Source organism: Ursus arctos, unplaced genomic scaffold, assembly GCF_023065955.2.
Source record: "Ursus arctos isolate Adak ecotype North America unplaced genomic scaffold, UrsArc2.0 scaffold_15, whole genome shotgun sequence".
Classification (NCBI taxonomy): domain Eukaryota; kingdom Metazoa; phylum Chordata; class Mammalia; order Carnivora; family Ursidae; genus Ursus; species Ursus arctos.
The window spans coordinates 32,143,320-32,166,753 of NW_026622819.1; the positions used below are offsets into that span (position 1 = coordinate 32,143,320).

Sequence of the window (23,434 nt, forward strand, 5' to 3'; positions counted from 1 at the left end):
CCTTTTTCTGCACAAGCTCACCAACACTTGTTTGGTGGGTTGTTGATTTTAGCCATTCTGACAGGTGTGAGGTAATATCTCGTTGTCGTGATTTGCATTTCCCTGATGACGAGTGATGTTGAGTATCTTTTCATGTGTCTGTTGGCTGTCTGTATGTCTTCTTTGGAAAAATGTCTATTCATGTCTTCTGCTCATTTCTTAATTAGATTATTTGTTTTTTGGGTGTTGAATTTTATAAGTTCTTTATATATTTTGGATACTACTCTTTAACAGATATGTCCTTTGCAAATATCTTCTCCTGTTTAGGTTGCCTTTAGCTTTATTGATTGCTTCCTTCACTGGGCAGAAGCTTTTTATTTTGATGATGTGCCAGTAGTTTATTTTTGCTTTTGTTTCCTTGCCTCAGGAGACATATCTAGAAGGTAGTGTCTATGGCTAGTGTCAAAGAGGTTATTGCCTGTGTTCTAGGATTTTTATGGTTTCAGGTTTCAGAATTATGTCTTTAATCCATTTTGAATTTATTTTTGTGTTTGATGTAAGAAAGTGGTCCAGTTTCATTTTTTTTGCGTGCTGCTGTGCAGTTTTCCCAGCACCACTTATTGAAGAGAGTGTCTTTTTTCATTGGATATTCTTTCCTGCTTTGCCAAAGATTAATTGACTGTATAGTTGTGGGTTCATTTCTGGGTTTTCTGTTCTGTTCTATTGATCCATGTGTCTGTTTTTGTACAAGTACCATACTGTTTTGATCACTACAGCTTTGAAATATAATTTGAACTGGAATTGTGATGCCTCCAACTTTGCTTTTCATTTTCAAGATTGCTTCGGATATCTGCATCTTTTGTGGTTCCATGCAAATTTTAGGACTGTTTATTCTAGCTCGTGAAAAATGCTATTGGTAGTTTGATAGGGATTACTTTAAATGTGTCCCTTTTACAACTGCACCAAAAACAGTAAGATACTTAGGAATAAACCTAACCAAAGAGGTGAAAGACCTGTAGTCTGAAAACTATAAAACGCTGATGAAAGAAATTGAAGATGACACAAAGAATTGAAAGGACATTCCATGCTTATGGATTGGAAGAACAAATTTGTTAAAATGTCTTTACTATCCAAAACATCTAGTGTATTTTTAATTTCACTTATTGTGTTCTTCATTTCTGACTGGTTCTTTTTTATGTTTTCTCTTTGTTAAGGGTCTCACTAATGTTTCCAGTTTTTTTCTAAAATCCAGTGAATATCTTTATGATCATTACCTTAAGTTCTTTATCAGGCATATTACTTATATCTGTTTCACTTAGGTCTCTTGCTGTGGTTTTGTCCTGTTCTTTCATTTGGGACATGGTCCTATGTCTTCTCATTTTGTCTAACACTCTGTGTCTGTCTCTCTTTGTTAGGGAGGTCAGCTACATTTCCTGCTCTTAAAAGTAAAGACCTTATAAAAAAAAAAGAGTGCCTTGCAGTGCAGTATTCTCTGTTCAGTATAACCTAGCACTTCAGCTAAAGCTATGTATGTTGCTTGCACCCAGTTGTTGTGTCCTGGCTGCTTTTTCTTTCAGGCCAGTTGTCTTTAGAGGCTCTATTTGTCTGTTGTGGGTAGTGTCTGTTCCCCAACTAGGGTGGGGTGCACAATTTTAACAAGGTGCACCTTGGGCTTCTATAGGGCCTGCCACTGCCACCACTGCCACTGGGACGGAGGATCTGGAAAACATGTGGGTCAGGAGAGGTGGTGATGGCAAGGTTTGCAGTGGTATTCTGGGGAAGAGTACCCACAGAGGCTAGACTGAGGCAAGGATTACTGGGATTGACCAAAATGCCGGGGGGTGGGGCAGGGCTTGGTGTAAGCCAGCTAGGTAGTGAATGTGGGTGCTGTTCTGGTTCCTGCAGGTGGCCATGTGTTTATGGTGGGGAGCGGAGAGGCAGATGGCACCTGCCAGGTTCTTTGTTCCTGGAGAAGTCCCTTCATGAACACTGCTCCTTTGGTACATGTTCTGAGATGCGTAGATAACTCTTTGTGCTCCCAGTGTTTTGCAAACAGTTGCTTCTATGCTGTAACTCCACCGGCTGTTTTTTGTGCTATCTGGGGGCAGGGATTCAGCTGCCTATCACCCTCTGGGCTCTCCCAGAGCTGAGCCTTGGTTTTTAAAATTTCAGTCTTTAAGTTGCACTGGTTGTTAGAACTCACGAAATTCGGCCTCTCTAGTTTTGCAAGCCAAATGTTATGGGGATTCCTCTTCCTCGTGTGGGCTCCTTGGTGTGATATTTTGTTTCTCACCCTTTTCCACACCTGTGACTCGCTTCCCCTACCTTGTGAATAGCCACAGTTTCACTCCCCACCATGTGTCTGCCTCTCCTACCTTCCTTGATGTGCCCTCTTCCTACCTTTAGTTGTGGAGTTTGTTCTGCCAGTCTTCAGGTCATTTTCTGTGTTATTTACACTGATGTGAGTATTATCTAGTTTTATCTGTGGAATGAGGTGAACTTTGGGTCTTCTAACTCTGCCATCTTGGCCCCTCTCCTCTTGCTCCTTGCTATGTTTTCAGTTGATTCAACTAACTGTATGATTTAATTATCTTAATTTGGTCTGTGATCCCTTCTGTTCTATTACCTCTGGAAGAGCCTGCCTAGTAGACTACTTGGAGATTACCATACATCAAGGTATTTGCTTCCACAGTGATGATTTACTTTAAAATAAATTTGATAAGATTCAAGCTTAATTCCATAATAAAGTCACTTTATTTCACTTGCCTCCTAATATTTTCTTGAGAGAAAGAGAAGAAAATGCCTTGTGTTATGCATGGGAGTATCATCCTTTATGTGTCAAAGCTGAATGGAAGTTGAAAACCTTTGAATTAGAAAATTAGCATACCAGGTCAAAGGCTCCTAAATCCTAATCTGACACTACCAGCAGGCCAGACAGTCATCCCAAATGCAGAGGTCAATGAGAGAATATGACCAAAAAGGAAATGATGTGAAGAGTTTCAGAGTCACAGCATTCAATCAAGTTCATTAATATAGAAGACAAAGATTATTCAGTTCCTACAAGTTTTTTTGTCTTACAATGATAGAGGAAAGAATTGCCTGAATTTATGCAAATAATCTCATTTTTAAACTTGATTTTGCTTTACTAGACTCAAACATAGTTGAGAGAGACAAAATTAAACTGCTTGACTTTAAAGAATATTTAAGGGAATATTTAAAATGTGCTACTATTTTTCAAAAGTGGGAAATCTAAAAATTTTTTGAGGAGTAAAAGCTTCATGAATGCTGTTAATGTATTTTTTTATTATGAGAAATGGAAGAAATAGAAAAATATTCTATCATGAATGTCATGAAATCCCTCTTTTCTTTCTATTTCATTGGTGTGCAACATGTAATATGAGTTCCAAATTAAAATGTTTAGTCATTGGAGCTTTATAACCATTCTCCTCAAAGCAACAACCCCTGAACATAGCACTGAATCATATAATCATAATGCATCATCCACATCTAGCCAATCCCTCTATTCTGAATTTTCAGTAAAATGATTTAGTTATTTGAACACCAGCTGGTAGCCTGCTCTCTATACTGCAAGTAATAGAAGGATTTATAGGCTACTCATGTTGCCTTTTTTCACTGTGTTTAGGAAGACAGGATGTTACTTTATATTTTAATCACTTCGTAATCATTGATTTGACAAATACCTTTGTCTGAAGTGAAGGTGGGATGTCCAAAAGAGAGACATCAGAGATTAATTTTAGTTAAAAGTACATTTTCAGCTGAAAGCTAAAATGTAGACATTAACTTAGTATGAAATTGGTAGGCGTGTGTGTGTGTGTGTGTGTTGCGTATGTTTGTGTTTCTTCAGTTGTAGAGAAATTCTAGAGAAAGTGGGCAAGGCTACCTTACCTAGATGAAAGAGAGTTTGCAAATTTGAAACAAGTTTGGTATATAAAAGGGCTTTTAGACATTTTATGCTACTCCCTCCCTCCCCAGAGTAGAATGTGGAAACATCTGGTCCTAAAGGTAAGTCAGGTCAGAGAAGAATTTCAAAATGGAGAAGGAAGTAGGTAAACAGGGGTGAATATCATAGGGTCAGTGTCTTCATTTGCCTTTCTTTTTGTGTGTGAGTCCCTACTTATGGATAGTTTTGCTCCCTCCACAGTTCATATTGTATTTATTCTAAATTTGACATCATACAGGAATGAAAAGGATTCTTACTTGACTGGGTCTCAAAGGAAAAACATTTCAGTCATAAAATACAGAACATGTGGCTTTAGAACATTTAAAAAAATCATGATACAAAGATTTCTGTTACTAGTCAAGATGGAGGGTAAATTCAGAGAGACAAGACTTACTTTCCTGCCTAAGTAACAACAACAACAAAAAAAACTGAATAAAATATATGAAAGAACAGTTTTCAAGACATTGAACATTAGGCAATGAAGGGTAGTGATTCCTTTCACTAAATAAACAAATGAGATGAGATCTGTAATTTCCCCAGCTTATTGGCTGCAGATTTCCCAGGCCACAAGGGAGAGAGAACCCAGACAAAGCCTGGTGGTCTCTGAGTTGAGAAGATAAAGCAGGGAATCTGGTAAGGCCAGCCACGCCAGAATTCATAGGAAGAGTATCACAGAAGAGCGAGTTATGCAGAGAGAGGGAGAAAAATCTCTGGAGATCTGCAGAGTCCTCTATTTGTTTTCAGCTCAGTACTGATCAGTGCATGAGAGTGAAGAAACTACTTGAGGTTAGAGAAAGAACCAACAGAAAGGATTAGAGGGAACACTGTCCAGGGCTTACAGAAGACAGCCAATGTGGGAAACTTCATAATTCTGGAATCAGGATAGAGTTCTCAGAAGTGTTTTGCCTCAGTAGTAGCAAAATCAACCCTCAACTAAATGCTGCTCTGGTTCCTCCTAATAACACTCATAAGCAAGACCTTACTGTTTCTAAGTAACTTAACAGCACTCCAGAATAAAGCTCAAGAATATTTACAGAAATGCAAAAATATTAGCATCCAGCAAGATAAAATTCATAATGTCTAGCATCCAATAAAGAATTATCAGCATGCAAGGAAGCAAGGTATTATCCATATGAAAGTGCAAAATAATCTATTAAACCAACCCAAATTTGGCACAGAAGACAGAATTAGTAAACCAGGACAGTAAACAATTACTATAATACACCCCCTGTTTCAAGAAGCTGGAGTAAATATTGTGCATGTTAAGTAAAGACAAAAGAAATGTTAAAAAGACTTAAATTGGACTTCCAGGGATGAAAACTACAGTGTATGAAATGAAAGATATAATAGGTGGGATTCATGATAGATTAGATATTGCAGAAGTGATTACTGAACTTGAAGACACAGCAATCGAAACTATACAAATGAAACACAGAGAGAAAAATTACTGAAAAAGCCCCATAGAACATTAGTGTTTAATACTTCTTGCAGTGCGGGTCTATGGGAGGTAAGATGAATCCTTTCAGTTTTTGCCTGCTTGCAAGTGTGTTTTATCTTTATTCTTTAGATTTCAGCGGTATGATTATGATAAGTATAGGTGTGGTTTTCTTTGTATTTACTTTTCTTGGGTTTCTCTGAACTTCTCAGGTCCATACGTTGACATCTTCCATCAATTTTGGAAAATTGTCACTCATTCCCTCTTCTGATATTTCTTCTCTGTTTTTGTTGTTGTTTTTGTTGTGGGACTCCAGATACCCAAATGTTAGCCTGTTTGATATTGTTTCACAGTTATTGGATATTCTTATCACCCTTCTTTTAAAAATGTTTTCTCTTTGTGTTTTAAATTGGGTGATTTCAATTTCAATTTTCAATCCAAATTCACTGATTCATGTGATGTGTTCAGTATGCTAATGAGCCCATCAAAATAATTCTTCATCTTATATTTTATTTTTCATTTTTTAGATTGCCATCTGGCTCCTTTCTATAGTTTTCATCTTTATTCTATAATACCCGGTTTGTTCACGCATGCTATCCACCTTTCCCATAAGATTTCTTAAAATATTTATTATTGGTATTTTAAAGTCCCTCTTTGATAATTCTAGCACTTGGACCATCTTTGGATCAGGTTTTAATAGACTCTTGTATCTCTTGAGAACAAGTCACATTTTTTTCTGTGATCGATAGTTTGATATTAATAATAATACAATAGAAACTGAGGCAAATAATATTTACACCCAGCAAAGGGCACATTCCTTTTGTCAGACCACTAAGAAGAGGAGATGAGATTTAAGGAGATGAGTCAATCTCATCTATAATTGAGTTGGGATCTGGACTTGTCTGTTTCTTTAGTTGGATTTCTTTCACCACAGGCTTCAAATAATTTGTGCACAGGATCAGAATTTTCTTTTTAACCAGACTTGGGTCCTGAGTGTTTGGAGGAATTGTTTCCATTCTCCTGCTTTGCTTTCAGCCTTCCGCAGATCCTGGTTGTCTGCATTTCAGAGGGATGTGTCTCAGCATTCTTGCCTCTACCCCAGCCATGAAAATCAGTCATTGCTTGGTACTCACTGAAGACCCCAAGTACCTAAGGAGTTCAGTTCATTTCTCCTTTGCTGCCTCCAGACTGCAATAAACCCCCTATGCTTAGATCTCAGAGAAGAGTCCCTTTTAACTTTCCTGCCCCCTCTCCCGCTTGTAGGTTATCACTGCCTCTTAGTGTTAGGCCCCAAGAACTTATAGAACTTGTCTCAGTTCTCCTTTCCTGCCGTTAGAGTTCATGAGGTCCTTCCCTGTACCTCGGAGGAGCAGATCTCTCTCAGCATTCCTGTCCTTCCACTGAAGTTAGGTGCCTGCTGCCTTGCATCACTGTAAAGCCTTAGTGCTTGAAAGTTTTTCTTAGCATTCTTACCCTAGCCCCAGTATTTCTCATCACTCTGTGAAGGCCCATGAGAAAACGTTGGTAGGTGGGCATACTCTATGTCCTAAGGATTCTCAACCATCATGACAGCCCACACTTGATCTACCAAAATTTTTTTTTAGAAGTTCAGCAGTTTTCTTCTTACCTATTTCTCTGACAGCTTTCTCCTTTTCTACTGCTTTACCAAGGATGAAAGAAACTGTTGGGTGTTTTCACTGCAGAGAGAGGTTTATAACTTTCTAGATTTTATTCATTAGATATTTCCCCCCATATTTAGCTCTCCGACGAATTTTTAATAAACTATGATTTTATTGGTTATCTGGCTTGTTAGTGTTAGGGTAGGAATGACATTCTTTTGTAACTTTCTACATTCTAAGCAGAAGCTGACAGCTGGTGTTTACATATACATGATTGTTTTCCATATATATATATATACACACACACATATATATATTTCCATATATATATAAATTTCCATATATATATATATAAACATTTATATATAATAGTTTTGACAAAAGTTATTGTTCTTGACAAAATTTTTTTTTTGGAATTCCTCTTTCAGAATTTCTTGAAATCATTCATCATAGTCATTTGAATACCCTCAGTGATAGAAAATCTTCAGCTCCAAGCATCATATCTGCTCTAAAATAAAAATGACATTCAAAATTAAGTTTGTAAATAATGCTGACATGACATTTAGTAATGTTTTTAGTAAAAACAATGTAATTATAAAATAGACTGTCTTTCTTATGTCTCTCTTAAACAACTTTGAAAACACTTTTATGCAAGCAGTTCAAAACTGGTTTTGAGTGATAACAGCATCATCGAAATACGAAAACTGTTTCTAATGATGGCTGCTTAATTATAGAATACTAATATAAACAAAGTATTGAGGAACATGTAATTTTTTAATTCATTTTTATTGCTCATATATTTAGCTTTGAACCTGCTTTTAAAATTACTTTGAAATATTTTAAACTAGTTCTTCTTGTACTCTGAATAATGCAGTTCAATTGATAATCTGTAGCTTACCATTTTTTGGTTTCTTTCTAAATGCAAAAATAGGTTAATTTTTTTTAGTTTAGTTGAAAACATAACACATCTTTAGTTTGTTCACAGCTGATTTCAAATGAAGTGTTTCAAGGGGAAGATAGATATATTTTGTTCATGAAAACAAAAGTGGAAATGAGTACCACAGAGAAGTACTCATTTATGGGATCAGATATGACCACACTTCCCGGCAGAGGGCAGCACTCTACGGGAAATCACAAGCGTAGGCAAATGCTTCTGAACTTTTGCCTCAAGTGCCAGAGCCTGGTCAAACTGTTGAGAAACATTATTGGATTTTATTTGTTGAATTTTAAATAGTTATGAAATTATGAAACTTTGAGGCTGAATATTCTGACTAGGTGCTTATTTATTTGATTTTTTTCCTGTCACATACCAAAATTTAAGGACATGTAATAATAATGACTTATCGTAAATTTACTGCCTTCTGTGTAAGATACAATTTCTTTTAATTGTTGAAAATGACTTCTTTTGAGGTTATTGGCATCTTCATGTTTTGAAAATTGCAGGATTTATTGCACAAAACCATGTTCACAGCATTCTTATATTTTATGATTTTATGAATGCCTATTGTGTCCCCATTAAGGCATTCACTTTTTATCTTCTTCTAAACTGTTTTTTAAGCTTTTTATTCATATGCAAGATTTTTCATCTATCAGTTTCCAGTCCAACAAATGTATCATATTTGAGCATTTTCTAAGTGTAAGCTCCTTTGCAAATGCTTTTGCTCCTGACTTATTTTAGTTGTCTTTCTTTTTCTCTCCTGTAGTTCAACTATGTATGTGTTGACACATGCTCAGATACAGCAAGAAGAGGTCGGTGCCCTTCAACAGTATCCTGCAGTCATATCTTCTACATTAATGCCTAACCTAACTTCTTCCATTCATTTCTTTTCCTTTTTTACTACTATATATATATATTTACAGACGAGCCTGTAAAATATATTTGTACTGTTTAATGTACAATAACAAAATAAACAGTAGTGTAACCCAAGTCAAAAAATAGAACTTTGGCAGCTTCTCAGCATACCCACTTAGTTCTTGGCTTCCTGCCTAATTATAATTCAATCCCTCCACCCTGGAGGTATCTACTCTTCTGGCTTTGTGATAATCATACCTTTCTCTTACATCCTTAAACAATGGTCTGGTTTTGCCTGTTTTGAACTCAATATGAATGGAATCATACTGCTGGAATTTTTTTTCCTATTTTAAACTTAATTTGCATATTAAAAAATTGTGCATTCCTATAATTAAAATCATTTGAACAAAAAAATGGTACTCTGATTAAACTGCATTTTACAGTTTACAAGACACCTTGGACCAACCTGGTTTTTACTCTAGATCTCACTGTTGAACTCCCCAGTTTCTTCCTTCACCAACACGCAAATTCTTTTCCTTCCAGGCAAAGGGGGGAGGCAGGCTCAGGGATCATTGTTGGTAGTTCTGATTCTTCGGTGAAAAAGGGGCAGCAGTCATTTAAATTTGATCCAACCTTTTTGCATCTTACAAAGTTGAACAGCTAAAAGAAGTAGAATAAGTGAAATGAGAAGGCAGTGCTTGTGGAATGTCAGCGCATGTTGGTGGCACACACCTCGTTATGATTTGCCTGCTTGCTTCTCCTGTTCAGTTGTTTCTTTCGAAGACAGTAGATTTTTTTTTTAATAATATTTTTTTATTATATTATGTTAGTCACCATACAGTACATCCCTGGTTTTTTGATGTAAAGTTCGATGATTCATTAGTTGCGTATAACACCCGAAGACAGTGGATTTTTATCTTGTTTTTCTAAGTTCTTAATTTCAACTTATAGCATTTCTCAACATCAGCCTTAATGGGGTTTGTCAGACATGGTTGCAGAGGAAGCAGAGCAAGGCACTCCAGAGAGCAGACTCCAATCTGCACAGTGGCCGCCTCTAAGTGCCCTATTGAAATTATTTTTAGCCTTCTTCTTTTGTTCAATATTGTGTTTGCAGTGCCATCCACTATAGCATTTGGCTATATCATTTTCTCAGTGATATGCTGTTTCATTGTATGAATATTTCACAACTCATTCATGCAACCATAAGTGAACATTCAGGTTGTTTGCAGTTTTTGGTTACTGTAAAGAACTGCTGCAAATATTCTTACACGCCTATGCTGGTGCATATGTTTACATGTTTTTAGGGTAGGTACTGGCAAACTTTAATATTTCCCTGGTGAAACACCTCTTGGATTTTGATATTCAAACTTTAGAATATAGGTATTTTTGTAATATGCTTGTCAGCTGATGTTTTGTATGAAAAATTTGTATTTACGCCCAAATGCAGTACTACATTTTCAAGAAAGCTCTGTGTGTGTGTTGGAGATAGGTGTTATAGGGGAAGTCTTGAATTATATTCTAAGTAGAATTGTTAAGTGTTAATGTTTTGAAAGGTGCAGTCAGGATCAGCAAAGGGCATTGTGATGGTTAATTTTACATGTCAATTTGGCTGAAGGTGGGTGCCCAGATATTTGGTTAAACATTATTCTTTGTGTATCTGTGAGGGTATTTCTGGATGAGATTAACATTTGAATAGAGTGAATTAAACAGATTACCCTCTGCAATGTGGGTGAGCCTCATCTAACTCACTGCTGGTCTCAATAGGACAAAAAGCTGAGTAAAGGAGTATTTGCTTTCTCTGCCTGTCTTCTAGCTGGAACTTTGGTCTTCTCCTGCCTTCAGACTTGGGCTTCGACTAGAACTATACCATTGGCTTTCCTGGGTCGTCAGCAGATTCCTGAGTCTTGACGGCAGATCTCGGGACTTCTCAGTCTCCATAATCATGTGAGCCAACTCCTTACAATGAATTACATAAGTCATTCATATATCCAATTGATTGTGTTTCTTTAGAGAACCCGGACTAATACAGCATGTTTCTGTATGCAAAGTAGTTGTTTAAAATGAGCATATTAATCATTTAATGAACAACATTTCAGTCATTTTTCATCTTAACATGACAGCTTGTCACTTATATATATAGGCATTTTACTGTGAATTACTTATGTTTTAGGAAATTGGTTGAGGTTTTGAGTTAACATAAAATATTATAAGTTTTCTTATTTAAAATATTGATAAATAGACTCTCAATTAGCATTATTTTTAAAATGTCTTATTTATAAAAATAGATTTCTGATTTTAAGTGGAGAACACCTAAAGTGGGAAATGCTATACCTAAAATGGAAATGCTAGGTCATAGATTGTGTGTATCTTCAACTTGGCTAGATAATGCCAAATTTTATCCCAAAAATATGGTACAAATATTACCACCAGGTGTTTGTGGGAACTCTGTTGCTTATATCCTCACAGAGAAGGTAACCAAATATCCCATTTTTTGAGGAAATGGACTGTTTTACAGAAAAATGCCAGTTATAAAACATAGAAAAAATATAGTATTAGGAAAGAATAATTTCACATACCCAAATGATATTATAGATTAAGGGAAGGATTATTAATTGGTGTCAAAAATCATTAAGTAAGTGGTTAATGGGAAACTTGGTTAATTGCTAAAAGAAAATCTCACATGTTATTTTTTAATAGCAAGGGGAAAACTTATCTGTTCAGTGGAGGGGAAAACAAAGTAACTTAGTATAAGAATCAATCAATTGTAGCATCACTATTGGTTAATCAAATAATATGTGCCTCGTGATATAATGCCACATGAAGTTACACACCATTGCTTATGAGTTATCCTAGGCAACAATATTTAAATTGGATTTATTAAGCCTCTAATATGATGTGCAATTTACAAGAAATGTAGAATATAGACAAACAAGTTAAATGAGAGCATAACAAAGAAACTAGACAAATTCAGGGATATTCTGTGGGAGTTAAATGGGCTGGATTCTTTAAAAATTACTATTGTGAAAAAGACATTGTGGTTGATTATGAGAAACTAAGGGACATAAAAACCAGAGACAAATGATCCTACATTTGATTTTTTTTTAAAGATTTTATTTATTTGTCAGAGAAAGAGAGAGAGAGAGAACACAAGCAGGGGAAGCACAGGCAAAGGGAAAGCAGGGTCCCTGCTGAGCAAGGAGCCCGATGTGGGGCTCGATCCCAGGACCCTGGGATCATGATCTGAGCCAAGGGCAGACTTAACCGACTGAGCCACCCGGGCATCCCTACATTTGATATTTGAATGGATAAACCACCTGTGTGCAATATTTGGGGATTAAATGGGGAATTTTGAAAATACTGTCAATATCAGAGGAGATAAAAATGTACGGAAAGAGCAGCCTATTGTATAAACCAATTAATAACAAAATTAAAGAAACACATTGATAATAATACAATAATCATAGGAGACTTTAACAGCCCACTCACTGCAATGGACAGATCATCTAAGCAGATGATCAACAAGGAAACAAGAGCTTTAAATGACACACTGGACCAGATGGACTTCACAAATATATTCAGAGCATTCCATCCTAAAGCAACAGAATACACATTCTTCTTGATTGCACATGGAACATTCTCCAGACTAGATCACATACTGGGTCACAAATCAGGTTTCAACCAGTACCAAAAGATTGGGATCATTCCCTGCATATTTTCAGACCACAATGCTTTAAAACTGGAACTCAATCACAAGAGGAAAATTTTGGAAAGAACTCAAATACATAGAGGCTAGAGAGCATCCTACTAAAGAATGAATGGGTCAACCAGGAAATTAAAGAAGAATTAAAAAATTCATGGAAACAAATGAAAATGAAAACACAACTGTTCAAAACCTTTGGGATGCAGCAAAGGTGGTCCTAAGAGGGAAGTATATAGCAATACAAGCAATATAAGCCTTTCTCAAGAAACAAGAAAAGCCTCAAATACCTAACTTTACACCTAAAGGAGCTGGAAAGAGAAGAGCAAATTAAGCCTAAATCCAGCAGGAGAAGAGAAATAATAAAGATTAGAGCAGAAATCAATGAAATAGAAACTAAAAAACAGAACAGATCAATGAAACCAGGAGCTGGTTCCTTGAGAAAATTAATAAGATTAATTACTAATTAATTAGATTAATAATCAATTAATTTGATAAGTCTGGCCAGTCTCCTTGGCCAGAAATATCAAAAAGAAAAGAGAAAGGACCAAAATAAATAAAATCATGAATGAAAGAGGATAGATCACAACCAACACCAAAGAAATACAAACAATTATAAGAACATATTATGAGCAACTATATGCCAACAAATTAGGCAATCTGGAGGAAATGCATGCATCCCTAGAGGTATATGAACTTCCAAAACTGAAACAGGAAGAAATAGAAAACCTGAACAGACCCATAACCAGCAAAGAAATTGAAGCAGTAATCAACAATCTCCCAACAAACAAGAGTCCGGGGCTGGATGACTTCCCAGGGGAATTCTACCAAACATTTAAAGAAGAATTAATACCTATTCTTTTGAAGCTATTTCAAAAAATAGAAGTGGAAGGAAAACTTCCAAACTCTTTCTATGAGGACAGCAGTACCTCAATCCCAAAACCAAAGACCTCGCCAAAAAGGAGAATTATAGACCAATATCCTTGGTGAACATGGATGCAAACATTCTCACCAAGATACTAGCTAATAGGATCCAACAGTACATTAAAAAGATTATTCACCATAACCAAGTGGGATTTATTCCTGGGCTGCAAGGGTGATTCAACATCCATAAATCAATCAATGTAATACAGTACATTAATAAAAGAAAGGACAAGAACCATATGATCCTCTCAATAGATGCAGAAAAAGCATTTGACCAAGTACAGCATCCTTTCTTGATTAAAACTCTTCACAGTGTAGGGATAGAGGGAACATACCTCAGTATCATAAAAGCCATATATGAAAAGCCCACAGTGAATATCATTCTCATTTGGGAAAAACTGAGAGCTTTTCCCTTAGGGTCAGGAACATGGCAGGGATGTCCACTCTCACCACTGCTTTTCAACATAGTACTAGGAGTCCTAGCCTCAGCAATCAGATGATGAAGAGAAATAAAAGTTATTCAAATCGGCAAAGAAGTCAAACTCTCTTCACAGATGACATGGTACTCTATGTGGAAAACCCAAAAGACTCCACCCTAAAATTGCTAGAACTCATACAGGAATTCAGCAAAGTGGCAGGATATAAAATCAATACACAGAAATCAGTTGCATTTCTATACACTAACAATGAGACAGAAGAAAGAGAAATTAAGGAGTCAGTCCCAATTACAATTGCACCCAAAACCATAAGATACATAAACCTAACGAAGGAGGCAAAGGATCTGTACTCAGAAACCTATAGGACATTCATGGACGAAATTGAGGAAGACACAAAGAAATGGAAAAACGTTCCATGCTCATGGGTTGGAAGAACAAATATTGTTAAAATGTCTATGCTGCCTAGAGCAATCTATACATTCAATGCAATCCCTGTCAAAATACCATCAACTTTTTTCACAGAGCTAGAACAAATAATCCTAAAATTTGTGTGGAACAAGAAGGGACCCTGAATAGCCAAAGGTATGTTGAAAAAGAAAACCAAAGCTGGTGGCATCACAATTTCAGACTTCAAGCTCTATTACAAAGCTGATCATCAAGACAGTATGGTCCTGTCACAAAAACAGACGCATAGATCAATGGGACAGAATAGAGAACCCAGAAATGGATCCTCAACTCTACGGTCAACTAATCTTTGATAAATCAGGAAAGAATATCCTATGGAAAAAAGACAGTCTCTTCAACAAATGGTGTTGGGAAAATTGGACAGCCACATGCAGAAGAATGAAACCGGACCATTTCTTTACACCATACACACAAATAGACTCAAAATGGATGAAAAGCCTAAATGTGAGACAGGAATCCATCAAAATCCTAGAATAGAACATGGGCAGCAACCTTTGTGACCTTGGCCACAACAACTTCTTGCTAGACACATCTCCAAAGGCAAGGGAAACAAAGGCAAAAATGAACTATTGGGACTTCATTAAGATAAAAAGCTTTTGCACTGCAAAGGAAACAGTTGACAAAACCAAAAGACAACCAATAGAATAGGAGAGGATATTTGCAAATGTCTCATCAGATAAAGGGCTAGTATCCAAAATCTATAAAGAACTTATCAAACTCAATAACCAAAGAACAAATAATCCAATCAAGAAATGGGCAGAAGACATGAATAGACATTTCTCAAAGAAGACCGGCAAACGGCGAACAAACACATGAAAAATGCTCAACGTCACTCATCATCAGTGAAATGCAAATCAAAACCACAATGGGATACCACCTCACGCCAGTCAGAACAGCTAAAGTTAACCACTCAGGAAGCAACAGATGTTCGCGAAGATGTGGAGAAAGCGGAACCCTCCTACACTGTTGGTGTGAATGCAAGCTGGTGCAGCCACTCTGGAAAACAGTATGGAGGTTCCTCAAAAAGTTGAAAATAGAGCTACCCTATAATCCAGCAGTTGTATTACTGGGTATTTACCCCAAAGACATAAATGTTGTGATCCGAAGGGGCACCTACACCCCAATGTTTATAGTAGCAATGTCCACAATAGCCAAACTATGGAAAGAGTCCAGATGTCCATCAACAGGTGAATGGATAAAGAAGATGTGGTATATATATATATATACACACACAATGGAATACTACTGAGCTATCAAAAAAAATGAAATCTTGCCATTTGCAACAACATGGATGGAACTAGAGGGTATCATGCTAAGTGAAATAAGAGGGTATCATGCTAAGTGGAACTAGAGGGTATCATGTTAAGTGAGATAATCAGAGAAAGACAATTATCATATGATCTCACTCTTGTGGAATTTAAGAAACAAAACAGAGGATAATAGGAGAAGAGAAGAAAAAATAAAACAAGACAAAATCAGAGAGGGAGACAAACCATAAGAGACTCTTAATCATAGGAAACAAACCGAGGGTTGCTGGAGGGGAGGAGGTTTGGGAGACGGGGTAACAGTGATGAACATTAAGGAGGGCACATAATATAATGAGTACTGGGTATTATATAAGCCTGATGAATCAATGATCTCTGCCTCCAAAACTAATAATACAGTTTATGTTAATTAACTGAATTAAAAAATACAAATATGTAGCAATATTAAATATAATACTTGGGAGGAAAAAATAAAAGCTGCCTAATAAAAAAAAATAAAATATTAAAAAAACAAAGTAGATAATAAAAAGTTATTCAATATAATGATTGTTTAACTGATTGATTTTTAACGGAGTGTATTTCCTGGCAAAAATTAAGATATAAAAAACAAGTTTCTGCCTAATAATAATTGTATGCATGACTAGCATCTTATATGCTAGATAATCTTCTTGGGAGTAGTGATTGCCTTGATTATTATTAAAAAGACCACTCCATAGGGTCACAAATCATCTAGTGTCCTCTTCTTCCCCCTTGATTATGTGTATTTTAATATGGATCTTAAAATAGGTAGAATATGTCTTACTGTATTCTTTCAGCATTTATAATTTTGGTTCCATCATTTTCATTCCTATTATATTTAGTATGTTAAAGCAGAAATAAATTGATTAAAATAAATTATGAAGAGTTTATATGCAGATGGCTATAATTATAGTTTTTTTATGCTCCCACTTGCTTAATTTTATATATGTATGTATATGTATATATGCAGTTTTTAAAAAATGAACTTCTTCTTTCTCCTGTCTCTTGAAAGTCTGGATTATAATCTGTCAGTTTTATTGCATCTTAGTTTGCATGAGAAATTCTTGTGTTGATTGATTTAAACATAAAAACAAGGATCAGACAATTTTGATGCATGGATCAGGGAATATAAAAATGACTAAATATGGCTCTTTGTCCTCAAGGGGACCCCAATCCAGAAGGGAGAGGAAGAAAGGTAGTATAGATCTGTAAACAAAATAATTTCTAAAGCAATATAATTTCATACATTTTCTTCAGAAATATTTTAAGCATTTACTTAGGTGCCAGTCTCTGTGGTAAATAGTGGGCTTCAGAAAGAAAATACACTTTCTTCCTATGAGTTATCGATTGTACAAAATGGACCAATAAACAGAAAAACAGACTAATCACAGTCAGTATGATTAGTAGCACTGATTCAGTGGTTCTTGAATGGGGGGTATTTTTCCCCCCATCCATAGGACATTTGGCGGTGCCTGGAGATATTTTTGATTGTCTCAACTAGGGTGTGTGTGCGCCGCTGGTATCTACCATATAGAAGTCAAGGATATTGCTAAACTTCCTACAATGCACAGAATAGCCCTGTACAACGAAGAGTTATTATGTCAAAAATTTCAATAGTGCTGCTGTTAAGAAACCTTACACTAATCATTGTGTTTTGGGGCTTATATAAGAGGGGTGTCTAACCCAATAAAGGTGAGTAGGGGAGAGGAGGTATGGAATGCTTGCATGGAACCTGGACTGAAGTTTGAAGGACAACTGGAGTTAACCAGACAGAGGACACCAGAGCATTACAAGAGGTATGTGCAGAGTTCTATGGGAGGAAGAGGGAAGGAAAGTCTAATTTGGGGGGATGATGAGGAGTGGGCATGACAGTTGTCAAGGAAGGCTTCTCAGGGATGTTTGAGTTTGTCCAAAATAATTACTAGGAGGTTGTCATATGGACATAGGTATGTGGGGGATGGTGTTGGAAAAGTTCTTGAATGTCAGTTTCAAACTGAAGTAACTCTGCTAGGCATCATTTTGAGAAGTGGCATATTAGGTCCTATAAGACAACGACAAGACTGCATATGCTGACAGTAATTCATTGTACTGTAGGGGGGAGTCATCATATTTTTAAAAAATCACATATTTAAAAAACTAATCAAACTCAGTTGCAACATTGATGTATGATAATTCATTGCAACTTTAATTGCTAAATACTGGGGAATTTTCAGATATATCTCTTATTAATTTCTAGTTTAATTCTGCTGTGGTCAAAAGACATACTTTGTATGATTTCTGTTCTTTTATATTTGGTGAAGTTTGTTTTAAAGCCCTTGGTGTAGTCTATCTTGTTGAATATTCCGTATGCAATTGAAAGAAATGCTTACTCAGATGTTTGATGGAGTGTCCTATAAATGTCAATAATATGACATTATATTGACAGATTGGTTGATAGTGCTGCTTATGTCTCCTATATCGTTACTGATTTCCTGTCTATTTGTTTTAGCAATTACCGAGAGGAGTGTTGAAGTGTTGAACTATAATTGTGGATTTATCTGTTTTTCTTTTCAGTACTATCAGTTTCTAACGTATTTTGAGGTTATGTTGTTAGGCGTGTACACGTTTAGAATTGTTAGGTCTTCTTGGAGAATTGAGCCATTTATTGTTGTCTAATTTTCTCTTAAACATTGGTAATATTCCTTGTTCTGAAGTAACTTTATGTGACAGTATAGCCACTCCAATCTTCTTTTGTTTGTGTTTGCATAGTGTATCTTTTGTCATCATTTGACTTTTAATCTATCTATGCTTTTACTTTAATGGGGTTTCTTATAATGTATACTTTAAAAAATCCAGTTTGACAATCTCTGTTTTTAATTAATATGTTTAGATCATTCACAATTTGTTATTTTTAATATGTTTCGGTTAAAATCTACAATCTGTTTTATCTATTCTTCATTTCTTTTATCCTTTCATTTCCATCTCATTGGTTAATTGAGCATTTTTCTTATGATTTCATTTATCTTCACTATTGACTTATCATTTATACCAAAAAAAAATTTTTAGTAGTTGCCCTAGGGTTTACAATGTATATCTTCAATTAATCAGAGACTGACTTCAAATAATATCCTACTTCATGTGTAAAGTTTGTTTTTCATTGAATAGCACTGACTTTGAAAGGGCATACAATCACACCTACCACTAGTTACATTATTAAAAATTCTGAAAACTATATACTTTAGTCTATGTCTAAAAAGTGGTTAATAATTTCCTTGAAGGACAAAAGAGAGAGAGAGAGAAAAAGCTCTGATTTGTAGTGTTTGATGATTTCTGTGGTTAACCATTCCACCCATGGCCGATTTCAAGCTACCACTCTGATATCACTGAATGTGGAGATAAGAAAAAATGAGCACAATCATTGCATTGAGCCAGTACAAGTCTCCTCCAGTACACACTACTTATTCAATTAGGTCGCCTGCTGTTGTTAAGACACGTCCTTGGTTCTTGGTTATTTGTTCTTGGCTATTTATTTTTCTAGGACCTGCAAATTTAATTCTCAAGCTTTCCAATATCCAAGGGGTCTGCAACTATGATGTTTCACCCTTTTGCAAATTTATATTCTTTTATTGCTAAAGACTTCTGGTTCATTAAACATTATCATATCCCCTTCATAGGATTTCTTTCTATCTTCAAAAATACAACCAGAGGTCCCCATGTATAAATTTGTATCAACCGTACCTGAATCAATCTAAATATGAAACAAAACAAGGAGGTGCATCGAGCCATTCTGCAATTAAAAGTTTGTGACAGCTAGCCAGAAGTCAGCTGCCCTAACCTTGAGGCTTAGAGCAGACTTAATTGGGGTGAAAGGATCCGGGAGGGTAAAGAGCAGCTTTTGCATGTTTTCTTACCAAGAGAATATGACTCATTGGATTGATATAGGTTAGCCAGAAAGTCTGTGTTTTAAAGATCTAAAAATAGCTGCCTTGGTGCTCACTCATAACCAGCTACTAACTCTCCCTGTGTGAGTCAAGTGGTGACTATGGCCCAACAAGATGAGATCCTAAGTTGTTATTTACAACAGGATTGGGGAAATGGAACAAATACTGAACATTTGGAACCTTCTGGGAGAGTCTGTTGTGAAACAGTCTTAAGAGTATTTCAATTTTTGGGCGCCTGGCTGGCTCAGTCAGAGGGGCGTGTGACTCTTGATCTTGGGGTCATGAATTTGAGCCCCATGTTGGGTGTAGAGATTTCTTAAAATAAATAAACTTTTTAAAAAAAAGGTATTTCAATCCCAGCGTCTCTTTATAGAACAGAGAGCCTGAGCCACTCGTGGGAATGCTAAAATAAAGATTTGGGTGTGTGTGGGGGTATTTGTGATGAATAGAAAAATTATGTTTGCCTGAGAACTCAAATGCTAACAGACCAGGAAGGGTTATAAAGAGACTATAGTATATATTCAGGATAATATTTTGAGTAATTGTGAACTTTACTGAACAAATACATAGGTTAGTACTTTCTTGTGTTATCATTTCTCCATATTCCAGGATGAAAGGAGTAAAAAAGGATTTAAAGAATCTTGAAGTTAATTTTTTTATTCCTTATTCCCTTTCTTTTAATCTCCCTGTGGCACACCATCACTATTTTATCAGCATTCTTCTAAATGAAAAATTGGGGGTTGCCTGGCTGGCTCAGTCAGGAAAGCATGCAACTCTTGGTCTTTGGGTTGAGATTTTGAGCTCCATATTGGGTGTAGAGATTACTAAAAATAAATAAACTTTAAAAAGATAAAGGAGAAATTAGAATATAAAACACATCTTTATGATAAGTAAAAGAATATAGACAGGAGTTGTAAATCATTTAGATTTCCTGAGGGATAGTGATTTCAAAGCATTCCTTAGTGAACTACTATTGCTATTAATCACCTTGAGAGCCAAGAAATTCAGATTTTTCCCCTAAATGTATGCTTTTATCTTCCTATGAGTTAAAGAATACTCTTAGATTTATCCTAATAATAACACTTAAAACCCAAAAGAATGATTTTTAAGTTACATTAATTCCACATTGTCTTGCTTCTTTTAAGCCATGTATTTTTTTTCTGAGATAAAAGGAATGCATACTCATTATTTTAAAAATTGGAGAATATAGATAAGACTTATCAATAAAACAGAAAAATCAACCATTACCCCAACTCTGAGAATGAACTACTGTTAACATTCATAGTATTTCATCTGCATCGTTTTATGCACATATTTTTAAAAATATGAATTATACTGTAATATAGTTTCAAATACTAACATTTCCACCAAGTACATATAAAAGAGATTTTCCTTGTCCTATAGAACATTTTGACTCTAATTTTATTTGCTAAGTCATATTCTATCATATCGATGCTTCATAATGTAATGATGCTTTAAATATTCCATTAGTATAGTTCCCTTTTCTATAATTTCAAAATATCATATCTAGAGTCCTTTATTTCTTTTTTTTAAGATTTTATTAATTTATTTGAGAGAGAGCATGAGAGAGAGACAGAGCACACAAGCAGGGGGGAGGGGTAGAGGGAGAAGCAGACTCCCCACTGAGCCGGGAGCCTGATGTGGGACCCTATCCCAGGACCCTAGGATCATGACCTGAGTGGCAGGCAGCCGCTTAACTGACTGAGCCACTCAGGTGCCCTAGAGTCCTTTATTTCTAATTTCAAAATCCGAACAGCTGTGAAAAGGAAAGAGTTTTTGTAACTCATCTGAGGGCACCTAGCTGGCCTGATCTAATTTAGTGACAAGACTTACCTAAACTGATGTGAGGCTATTGAGTACCTATGTTTATCCCATTTAAAGATATTTCCCAGGAGAAATATTAATAGATTATGGAGTGTTGCTCTGAACTTGTAGGGGTTTAGTCTATGCATTGTGAAGACCAAAAAAATTCCTAAGTGTTTCAGTTAAGAGGCTATGGATTTATTTTAGGTATTTTTTGTTTTCATAAATAATATTGAAATGAGCATTTCTGTATACTTTTTTGTGTACTTTGTATAATTTCCACAGGAGTACCCTTTAGTGAATAAAAAAGATATGTTGAACATTATTAAGTCTCATGTTTTTCACTTATTTCCCAGAAAGCTTTATCATCAGCAATATATGAAACAGCTCAGCCTATGACATTCTTACTTAGCTTAGTAATTAAAAATTGGATTTATTCAGTAGGCATTCCCCAGTTTTACTGCTGATTTAATTTATAAATCTTTGATGAATAGCAAACTTAAAATTTCTTTATATTTAAAAAAAAAGCTGTATTTCTTCTGTGAGTAATCAGTCCTTTGCTCATTTTTCTATTGGATTGATAGCATTTTTCATAATAATTTATATTTTTGACAAAAATTAATTCCCTTTCTATATTATTCATGCTAAACATTATTTTAATTTTCCTATTAATTTCGTTTTTGATATTTCATGTCAAATTTATTGATTTTATAATTATGTATTTTATTTAAAAAGCATAATACTTATAGTATGCAACTTTTGTGTTACCTATATAACATGAAATAACTTAAATCAATGTATAATTAACATTCTCAGTACCTTGGTTTTTGCCTACTAAATTTGCTGAAACAGTATTATAGACTTCTAATACTATCATCTATGTCAATTTTTAAAATGTATTCTAGTTTTCATATTTGTTATTATAAGAGAATTATCCATTACAGAAACATTCTTAATAATAGACATCATTTTGTTTTGAATTGAAATATTTATCAATATAGAATGATCCTTATATAATTTAATTATTTACCTGGTTTTTCCTTTGTCCAATTTTATTGTCACCACCTGTCTTTCTTTGTATTGACTTTTTCTATATATCTTCACCCATCATTTTTCTTTTTAACTTGTGCCATTTTTCTAATTTTCTTTAGCTAAAGTAGTTTTATGGTGCTGAATTTAAGCTATTTAGATTTACTGTTGCAATAGGTATGTCTGTTCTATTGTATTTTCTGATTCTTTTGTTAATTCTTTGACATTTCTCTTTTTTATGCCTTTTTAAATATGTCATATGTTTCTCCAGTATTTGTAATGGTAAATGACCTATTTTAAAATTTCACCAGTATTATATTTAAATTTAAAAAATTTAGTTTGTATCTAATTGTCTGACTCAATAATTACATATCATTATTTGAGTCCCTATGACTTAAATCCCATAACTTAACTCTCTTTCCTTCTCTCTATCATTGTTAATATAATTTATTATTTTCATAATATAGCCTAGCAAGAGAGAGATAATAAAAAACAAACAATTAGAAAATATTGAGATTGCCATCCATTGTGATTGTCAGTTTTATCCATGGGGTTTGTAATAGATTCTAACAATAAATTGTCCATCAATTTCATCTTCAGTGTTGTCATATTATATTTTTGGGTTTCTATAAGTATTTTACTTGGGAAATGGAAGAAACAATTTGAAAATAAAAATCTGGTAATGTTATTTAGACACAAAGAGATCCTTTTAAATTAACTTTTATGCAGGCTAAATAAATCATCTCAACTTCTTTAAATTATCTTTCTAGAGGTCAAAGAAAAATATTGAATGTGGCAAGAATTCAGCGGGTAGCTCAGATAGGGTTGTGGTCATTTGTGGTGGTTGGACGGTGTTTGCTCTTTCATTACAAGGACATCAGGGCTCACTTTCCTAAGGCTAACTTACTCTTGGCCTTTGGATCATCTTTTCTGAGGGAGATTTCATGGAAGCTTCCTGTAAGGGAGAAAAACTTAGCCCCATGTTTTTCTTCCTCTGTTTTTACTCTGCTATAGAGCAGAGGTTTCCATTCCTCTTTTGACCAGAGGGGCATGAAGATAAGTGAAACCC

At 35.2% G+C, this 23,434-nt stretch overlaps 1 protein-coding gene across 4 annotated transcripts in view; it reads left to right on the forward strand.

Annotated features, from left to right (window-relative positions):
- The window catches only part of FBXO4 (F-box protein 4), a 356,505-nt gene that overhangs the window by 32,469 nt on the left and 300,602 nt on the right, over window positions 1-23,434 (forward strand). For 2 of the 4 annotated variants that reach the window (XM_044387060.3, XM_057312225.1), the window contains exon 6: window positions 10,600-10,730. In XM_044387060.3, coding sequence (XP_044242995.1) covers window positions 10,600-10,694 — 95 coding nt within the window. In that variant the 3' untranslated portion in view covers window positions 10,695-10,730. Of the gene's footprint in view, window positions 1-10,599; window positions 13,088-23,434 lie in introns of those variants that run through there. The other 2 variants (XR_006410388.3, XM_026506892.4) reach the window with 2 other exon arrangements.